General features: G+C 49.3%; 1 protein-coding gene across 2 annotated transcripts; it reads right to left on the reverse strand.

Moving 5' to 3' along the window:
- Window positions 1-680: 680 nt before the first annotated feature.
- Window positions 681-2,955, reverse strand: VKORC1 (vitamin K epoxide reductase complex, subunit 1). 2 transcript variants are annotated; one of them, XM_012660274.1, is made up of 3 exons: window positions 2,578-2,938; window positions 1,658-1,767; window positions 681-1,166 (listed from the first exon to the last, which is right to left on the reverse strand). In XM_012660274.1, exons 1-3 carry the CDS (start codon window positions 2,748-2,750, stop codon window positions 958-960), a joined length of 492 nt encoding a protein of 163 aa, XP_012515728.1. In that variant the 5' UTR covers window positions 2,751-2,938; the 3' UTR covers window positions 681-957. The 2 variants fall into 2 exon arrangements, with proteins under 2 accessions (XP_012515728.1, XP_012515729.1); XM_012660275.1 differs by lacking the exon at window positions 1,658-1,767 and having other exon boundaries at window positions 1,061-1,166; window positions 2,578-2,955.
- Window positions 2,956-9,590: the final 6,635 nt, after the last annotated feature.

Consider the following 9,590-nt stretch of genomic DNA (forward strand, 5'->3'; position numbering starts at 1 on the left):
CTGCCTCAGCCTCCCAAGTAGCTGGGACTACAGGCATGAGCCACCATGCCCGGCAAATTTTTTTCTCTATATATATATTTCTAGTTGTCTAGATCATTTCTTTCTATCTTTTAGTAGAGACGGGGGTCTCGCTCTTGTTAACGCTGGTCTCGAACTCCTGACCTTGAGCGATCCACCTGCCTCGGCCTCCCAGAGTGCTAGGATCTAACACAGGTTCTTAAACAGTGCTTGGCATGTGGGCAAATGCTCAGTGCATGTTAGGAAAAGAAAAAAAAAAAAAAAAAAAAAACACAACCTGGCACTGGTCCTCCAGAGCTGCCAAGACTGGCTTGGGATGGTAGGTAGAGCAGCTGGAAGGGTTAAGGTTCAACTGTAGGAAGAACTTCCCAGCAAGCATGTACAGAACCAGAAGGGCAGCTTGACCTCCCAGGAGAGGAAGGAGGCCTGGCTCCTGTGGGCAGCAGGAACAAGCTGCCAGCCTGTTTCCTGGGGGTAGGGGCTGATGGATGCCCCAGGCCTTGCTGGCTCCACACCGGAGATGGGACTAACCATAAATCACCCTTCCCAGCAGGCCTTCTAACTCTCCCTCTGACTCACATCCTTCCCAGTTCCAGAGAAGGCAAACACTTGGGGAGGCCCGACACCAGGATCCCTGGCAGACACATGGTTCAGACTTGGCCAATTTATTTAAGAAATTTTATTGCTCAGAACTTTCCCTCCCCGAGCAATGGCAGCTGCTTTGGAAACCAGCCCTTGAGGACAGAACCAGAGGCACTGGGTGGAAAAAAGGGTGAGAGTGTGGCACACTTGATCCATTGTCTTGTGTTTGAGTATAGCAATGGGGAGGGCAGGGGGGCGTATCTAGAAGGCCTTCTAGGGACCCAGATATGTCTCCCTTGGGCAAGGTTTACATGCCAAAGCAAAGCAGACAAGGTCAGCCTGGCTTGGGCTGAGGGCTCAGTGCCCCTTAACCTTGTCCTGGGGTTTTTGGAATGCCCGGAAACTTAGCAACATCAGGCCCACATTGATGGCATAGGTGGTGATGCAAACGATGCAGAAATCATAGAGCACGAAGAACAGGATCCAGGCCAGGTAGACAGAACCAGCCAGAGACACCAAGGAACTCAACACCAGCAGGATAGAGGCCCAGCGTCCTCGTAGGCAACCTGCAAGGCAGAAAAGGGTAAGGCATGGGCTTCAGGGACTGGACAGCTCTAAAATACTGCTCTGATTTCACGGTGCCACCCAGACAGCAGGAGCTGCTTAGGAAAGTCTCTAAGACAAGAGGCTTTGCCAGGCCCCTCCAAGATCTTGGTTCCCCTGTCTGTTCAGTGATCCCTGGGACCAAATAGGTATTTTCCTGTTGAGCTCTACATGAGATGAAAGACAGGTCATCCTTGGATTCCCTTCAAAAAGGAATTTCTGAGTCTTTTCCACAAAACTGCGGTCCTAGGTTGTCTTTAAGGGCCCTTCAGCCTCTGACAGTATCTAAACCAACTGAAAGACTGTTAGATCCCACCCTGCCTCCTCGCCCCCAGGATGCTCAGTGATAAGCAGCTAGCTGGCTGGCAGTTGTCTGGGCCACCAAGACTGCGTGGGGTGGGGCTAGGCTGGCCAAGGGGGAAGAGGCCTGTCATGAAGGGGTGGGGCCACTTACCTAACAACAGCTGTAGTGTGTAGAAGAGGCAACCGTATATGCTGTTGGATTGATTGAGGACGCTGTCCTGTCCCAGCACGTGCTCTACCAGCCCAAAGCCCCGGCCCCACCTGGTGGAGGTTGTGGTAGGGGACCCAGGTTAGGAGTGTCGACCTAGTGCCCTGGACCCAGTCCTGGAAAGGTGACTTCCAGGAGGCCACCTGGGCTTCCCCTATTCCCATTCCCCCCTCCCCCCAGTCCAAGGGTCGATGACCTGGTGCCTAGCACCTTTGACCACGTCAGCTTTCCATGTCACTGCCCCTATTGTCCCCAATCCCCTAAGGCTGACCCCATGGCTCCTCCATACATAGGCCCCTCTTTTCATCCTAGGCCTTCTATAATTCTTAAAGATGGCAAGGCTGGGTTGACCCCGTTTTACACAGTTACTAGAGCCTGGGAACCCAGGGGAGATTCTCTTTGCCCTAGAGACCCACAGATCTCCAGCTCCCTAGCCACCCACTCTCCTCTGTATTCCATCCTCGATACCCCTGGCCTTCAAGCACAGCCAGGCCTAGCCACCTTGTCCCCAGACACAGCTATCACCAACCCTCAGGTGCCATCCTAAGACCACCATCGGTCCCTAAGTGCTACCCTACCTCCCTCTTTTTTCCCATCACCGTTATTCATTGGCATCGGATCCACCTGCGATTCCCTAGAATAACCCCAGTCCCCAGCACTGTCTGTCCCCCTCCCCTGCACTCCTATCTGCAACACCAGTATCTCTGAGTTGCCCAGCCCATATGCAACACCCCCTGGAGCAGCCCAGCCCCCAAGCGTCCGTCCCCCGGGCACCCCGACTTCAGATTCTAGAATCGTCTAGCAACCTGGCCTCCAAGCACATCTGGTCCCTGAGGCCCCGTGCCTTTCATTCCCGCGCGCACCTGGAGGAGAAGACGCGCGAACAGCTGATGGCTGTGCCCACATCGCAGAGCGCGCGGTAATCTCGGTCCCGGGCGCGCGCCGCTTTCACGTGCAGCGCGTAGAGAGAGAGCACTAAGCCTGCCAGGCAGAGCGCCAGCCGCACCCATCCGGGGTTCCCCCAGGTGGTGCTCATATCTGCAGGTCCCGCCCGAGGCGCCAGCGAGGAGAGCCCCAGCCACGGAGCAGGGGCGGGACAGGATATGGCCACACCACCCCCGGCCCTGTGGCTGGGGCGATTGGCCTGCCAGGTCTCCTCCTACTCCATGGTCCAATTGGTTGTCTAGGACTCAACAGGCGTGATGGCGAGGCAGGAAAACAACGAGGAACGCTGGGACTGGTAAAGCGTCAAGGGAGGGTGGGTGATCACCGACAAGGCGGCCGGCGGACATGACGGGAGTTGTAGTCGCGGCGGCTGCAAGGCAGCAAGGGAAATGGAGTCTCCAGAGTTTTAAAAATGACATTAATGTGGGTGGCAGTGTTTCATGCTGACTCTGTATAGGCTAAGCTCAGTGCTAAGCATTGGAACATCCAAGACCTAGAGACCAGCGGATCAGGGGGTCCAGGGAATACTGCGAGCCATTCAGGGACCAAGCATCTCTGAAATTATTTCAGACACTATTGCGGCTAAAACCTCCTGTTCTCCCAGGTTGCTCAGCCATTCCCTCCTGCCTCATCAGTGCTTCCTGCCAGCCGGTCTTCCTCTCCTTCTCTTCCTTAAATTCCCAGCGCTATTGCCTTGGCCACACCCTTGACAGTATCCCAACCTTTCTACTATGCGGCGCCCGCTTGGCAAAACCCGAGCCTGGATGGACTCAACAGTCATCCCTCCTATCCAAGCCTCCTGTGGGCCAGCTGAGCACTTTCCTTCACAGACATCCCATCTGCTGATGACCTACCTCTTCTACACCTCCAACCTCTCCATCCCTGCCAACTGCATTGAAATTTGTTTCTCTTTCCCATCTCAGAAGCAGCAACAAATCTCCCTTCACCAAGAATTCCTTCATCAGAGTTCGAGGCTGCAGTGAGCTCTAATCGCGCCACTACACTCCAGCCTGGGTGACAGAGGGAAACCCTATCTTAAAAAAAAAAAAAAGTTCCTTCATCAGCTCCCTCCACCATTCCTCTATTATCCCATCTTCCCCTTCACATTCAAGTTTTTGGAAAGATTTTACAGTCTCAGCCTCTGCTTCCTTACTTATTCCTTGCTGCCCACACCATAAAACAGTTCCTGCCCCCAGCACTCCCCTGACACCTAGTGGCTGGTATCACCAGGATGCTAAATCCAATGGTTATTTTTCAGATTTTACCTTACTTAACCTCCCAATAGCATCAGACACTGTTTTGCACTCCCTCCTGGGAACTGTCTCTTCCTCTGGCTTCTGTGATATTTCACTCTCCTGTCGGCCCTCCTTCCTCTCTGGCTGGTCCTACTCAGATCTACTGTTTTCTTCCAGAGAGTATTGTAGACAGAATAATGGTCTCCAAAGACGTCCATGTCCTAATCCTTGGAACCTGTGAATATGTTAGGTTACATAGCAAAAGGAATTAAGGTTACCAAAGGAATTAAGTTTGTCTGATGATTTTAAAACAGGGAGATTATGCTGGATTAGGTCCCGTGTAATCACAAAGGCCCTTAAAAGTAAAAGAGGGTGGCAGAAGAGAGTCCGGGAGATGTGAGCACAGAAGAGACACAGAGAACTACAATGTTGCTGGCTTTGAAGATGGAGGAATGAGCCCTGAGCTAATAAATAGGTGGATTCTAGAAGCAGGAAAGGGCAAAGAAATACATTCTCCCCTAGAGTGACAAGAAAAGAACGATTTACATCTTGATTTTAGCCCAGTGAGACCCTGTCAGACTTCTAAGCTACAGAACTGTAAGATAAACTTGTGGTGTTTTTGTCTTTCTCCAGTGTGGAGACTGACCATTCCTCTCTCTGGAATGTATTTTCACTTTGGGTAGCTTCCTTCTTTACTTTCACTTTGTATAGTTTCTTTCTTTTCTGTAATAAACTGTTTGTGTGGCAAAAAAAAAAAAAATTGTGGTGTTTTAAGCCACTAAATTTGTGGTAATATGTTACAGCAGCAATTGGAAGCTAATACAGGAGACTAAGATTTTGGCCTGTTTCTCATCTCTGTCTGTAGTCTCCTGGGGTGTTCCTGTTACTATTGCTGGCTTCTTCTAGAAGAAGTGATCTCAGAGGGAGCAAGATGGAAGTCATAGCCTGAGCAAGAGTGAGACCCCATCTCTACTAAAAATAGAAAAAATTAGTGGGGCTTGGTGGCGCAGGCCTGTAGTTCCAGGTACTTGGGAGGCTGAGGCAGGAGGATCGCTTGAGCCCAGGAGTTTGAGGTTGCAGGGAGCTATGATGACATCACAGCACTCTAGCCTGGGCAACAGGGTGGGGCCGGCCGTGCCCGGGCCGGCCCCCAAGCGGGCGACGGAAAAAGGGGCAAAAGCGGCAGAAGCAAAAAAAAAAAAAAAAAAAAAGATGGCGGTCACAATATCTTTATGACTTAGCCTCAGAAGTCACACAGTGTCATTTCTGCATTGTCCTATTACATCAATTCTGCCCTATTCAGTATGGGAAGAGACTTCACAATGGTATGGATACCAGGAGGTGGGAATCATTGAAGATTTATTGTTGTTCAAATCACCACAAAATTATGGCTTAACTATGATCTCACCACTGCACTCCAGTGAGGGTGACAGAGCAAGACCCTGTCTCAAAAATACACACATATATATATTATGGCTTAAAACAGTAACAATCATCTTATTTTCTCATGTAGTTTTTATGGGTTAGGAAATTGGGAACAGAGTTTTGGCTGGGTGGTTCTGGCTCATGCAATTGCAATCAGATGGTGGCTAAATCTGTAACAATGAGAGGCTGAAGCAGATGAATGATAACCGAGCATCTCTCTCTCTCTTCATGTAGTCTCAAGACCTACCCATGTAGTCTCTCTGCATGGACTAGTTTGGGCTTCCTCACAGCATGGCAGCCTTGGCGTTAAGCTTCCCAAATGGTCCTCAATGATTTCCACTTCCTGGTATTCATATTATTGTGTAGTCTCTTCCCACACTGAATGGGGCTGAACTGACCCAATAAGATAATGACAAAAGTGTACAACTTTTGAGATTAAATCATTAAGATACTATGGCTTCCATCCTGCTCCCTCTTAGATACTCATTCTACAGGAAGCCAGCTGCCATGTTAGAAAGGCACTCAAGTAGCCCTAGGGAGAGGTCTACTTAGTGGGGAACTAACGCCTCTTGCCAACAACCGGCATTGGCTTGCAGGGCATGTGAGAGATCTACCTTGGAGGTGGATTCTCCAGCAGCAGTCAAGCCTTCAGGGGACTGTAGTGTTGGCCAACATCTTGACTGCACCTCATGAGAGACCCTGAGCTGAAACCACCCAGCTAAGCTGCTCCCATATTCCTGACCCAAAGAAACTGTGTGAGATAATATATATTTATTTTTTAAGATGCTATGTTTTGGGGGTAATTTGTTACACAGCAATAGATAATTAATACAGGGCAGTCAGACTGCACACATGGCAGCCCACGGCCTCAGCACATGTGCTCTAGGAAGCCAGGTGGAAGCTATATCATCTTTTATGATCTAGCCTCAGAAGTCAAATAGCATCCCTTCTACTGTAATCATAGTTCCAAGGGGAAGGAACATAGACTACCTTCACCCCCTGATGCAACAAATGTCAAAGTCATATTGTAAGAAGTTCATGTGGGATAAGCCATATTTGGAAAACACAATGTGCCACCACATGAGGCAACATTATCTCCTCCCATGTCTTCCCTTACTACCCACAGGTCACAACTTCCAAGCTCTGACCTAAGCCCAGATCTCTCTCCTGGGCTCTAAGCCGTATAGTAGAACCACATCCTGGATGTCATCATCTGGATGTCTTACAGACCTATCAGATGCAACACACCCCAACTGAACCATTTATCTTCCCCAAACTTGCTTTTCCTCTGGGATCTCCCTTTTTAGGGATAGCCTCTCCATCCACCCAAACCACCCCTCTTGGACTATTCTTTCACTCTCACTCCCCATAATCTATGCACACCACTACCCTGATCCAAACTATCATCACATCTCACCTATATAATTGAGGTATCCTCCTTGCTGATCTTCCAAATATAGTTGTACTCCACCCCAAGATCCATTCTCCACACAGAAACCAGTTATCCTTTAAAAAATAAAGATGCTGTGGTAGGGCGTGGTGGCTCATGCCTGTAATCCTAGCACTCTGGGAGGCCAAGGCGGGAGGATTGCTCGAGGTCAGGAGTTCGAGACCAGCCTGAGCAAGAGTGAGACCCCGTCTCTACTAAAAATAGAAAGAAAAATCTGGCCGGGCGTGGTGGCTCATGCCTGTAATCCTAGCACTCTGGGAGGCCAAGGCGGGAGGATTGCTCGAGGTCAGGAGTTCGAGACCAGCCTGAGCAAGAGTGAGACCCCGAAAAATCTCTACTAAAAATAGAAAGAAATTAGCCGGACAATTAAAAATATATAGAAAAAATTAGCCGGGCGTGGTGGCGCATGCCTGTAGTCCCAGCTACTCAGGAGGCTGAGGCAGGAGGATCGCTTGAGCCCAGGAGTTTGAGGTTGCTGTGAGCTAGGCTGATGCCACAGCACTCTAGCCTGGGCGACAGAATGACACTCTATCTCAAAAAATAAATAAATAAAACAAATAAAAATAAAAAATAAAGATGTAGTTTTGTCACTCTCTGCCTTTCAATAGCTCCTAGAATAAATCCCTGTGTTTCCTTAATTTATTTAATAAATGTTTATTGGGCACCTGTTATTTGCCAGGGCTTGTGTTTAGGGGCTTGGGATAACTTAGTAAAGCAGACAAATATGCTTTATCTTACGTTGTAGAAAAGGAGGGGGAAATGAGCAATTAATATAATCAATATGTAAAATACATAGATAGCATGTCATTGGTGATAAGTGCTATGGATAAAATGAAAAGAGTGAGGAGCATGGAGGTGATTGCAATTTTAAATAGGATGGACAAGGTGGGCTTCATTCAGCTGACATTTGAGCAAAAGCTTGAAGCAGATGAGGGCACGAGCTATGTGGATATCTAGGGGAAGGGTGTTCCGGGCAGAGGGAACAGCCACTGAGAGGCCCTGAAGTGGAATGTGCTGGTATGTTCAGTGAACAGGGAGGCCCGTGTGGCTGGAGAGAGTGAATGTGGGGGGTGAAGGCAGAGAGAAAAAAGAGGCAACACGTCTTTTAATCTTTCTAGGCCTCAGTTCTTGCATCCGTAAAATGAAGAAAATAATGTTATCGACCTCAGAAGGCTGTTACAAAGATTAAATTAATGCATATAAACCCATTAGTAGAGTGCCCCACCTACATACACAGTATTCCGACAGGGGGCTCGCGACGTGCGTGTCCAGCCTCCGCCGCCGGGAGCAGCAGCGAGTTTGGGCCGAGCGCTAGCGAAGTGCGCAGGGTCAACTGGGGTGAGGTTTGCTAAGACGCCTCCCGCCTCTGTGGCGGCCACAGCTGCCTCCTCCCGCGGCTCCTGTCCACGGTGCGGCCACGTGAGCGCCCAGCTCTGGCGTACAGGAACACTCAGAGTCCTTTGCTGCTTTGCGCAGGCTATCCTCCCCACGAGGAGCACCCTTCCCTCTCCCTTCTTCCACGGGCTCCAGCCGTGCCTGCCTCCAGGGCAAGTGGCCTCCTGGCTGGACTCCAGGATATTGCCACGATGCTGCAAAGAAGGGGTGAGAACGGTATGGGGGTGAGGAGCAAAGAGGAGGCCCAGAGACTCAAGGAGCCCCTTTTCCATGGTCTCTTCCCTCAGGTCCTCAGGCGGTCCAGCCATGGTGAGCAGTCCCACCTCCAAGTTTAAAGACAGCCTCCAAAGATGTCACCTGCTTCACTTAACACATTTTTAATTAAAAAAATTTTTTAAAAAAGAATTTTTAAAAAAAATATTTAGAAAATATATAACCGCCATAAAGAAAAATCCAATCAGTACAAACACACACACACTGAAAAAGTGTCTCTCCCATCACCTCTTGCCTGGATAAAGTAATTATCTTCTCACTGGTCTCTCTGCCTTTGGTCTCACCAACCCCTAGAGGGTTCTAAGGAGCGGAGCCCATGAGTTAAAATCCTTTAGTAGTTCCTAACTACCTCAGGACAAATGCATATTTCTTACCCTCCAATGAGCTGCTGGCCATCCCTTTCAGTGCCTCTCCTTCCTAGATTCCACATGGCTCCAGCCACAGCCACAGATCATCCAGGCTGTTCTCTATCCCACCACACCCTTCCCACCCTGGATCCCTTGTCTGGCCAAGTCCTACTTATGCACCTGTACCAATGTCCCAGTCCCTATCTGATGCTCCCTGTGAGGCCCTCATCATAGCTGATCACACTGAAACTGTCTTCCTGTCCAGCGCAGAGAAAAGTCTATTTATTTGACTGATCACCCAAACTCTTCTGGGGCAGAAAAGTCACCCAGTCAATGTGACTTGCATTCATCATAGGTATGAATGAATAATTATAATGATAATGCCTAACAATTATATAGTGCTAATTCTATGCCTAGCACTGTTCTAGGCACTTTTCATATATAAATTGATGTAATCCACACAACCCCACGATTGATACATCCTCATTTTACCAATACGGAAATTAAAGCACTGAGCAGTTAAGTAACTTGCCCCTGGTATGAAGGGGCTGAGCTGGGGTTTAAACCAAGCGGTTTGGTTTCCCATAAATGAACCAAGAGCTGGAAGGAGAAGGTCAGAACCTCAAAGAATCAGGTACGGTTATGATCTGCGCGCTTTACATCTAAGGGTCTTCCCACCCTCTACGTTTTGCTCCCAGGGAGCCCGTGTTATATAGTGCAGGAGATAGAGGCCTAGAGACACCACAGATGACTTGGGGAGCCCTGTGGAGGGAGCAGTGCTATTTACCTGGGGGTCCGGGAGCAGG

The sequence above is a fragment of the Propithecus coquereli genome, unplaced genomic scaffold (assembly GCF_000956105.1).
Source record: "Propithecus coquereli isolate 6110/MARCELLA unplaced genomic scaffold, Pcoq_1.0 Scaffold66, whole genome shotgun sequence".
Lineage (NCBI taxonomy): Eukaryota > Metazoa > Chordata > Mammalia > Primates > Indriidae > Propithecus > Propithecus coquereli.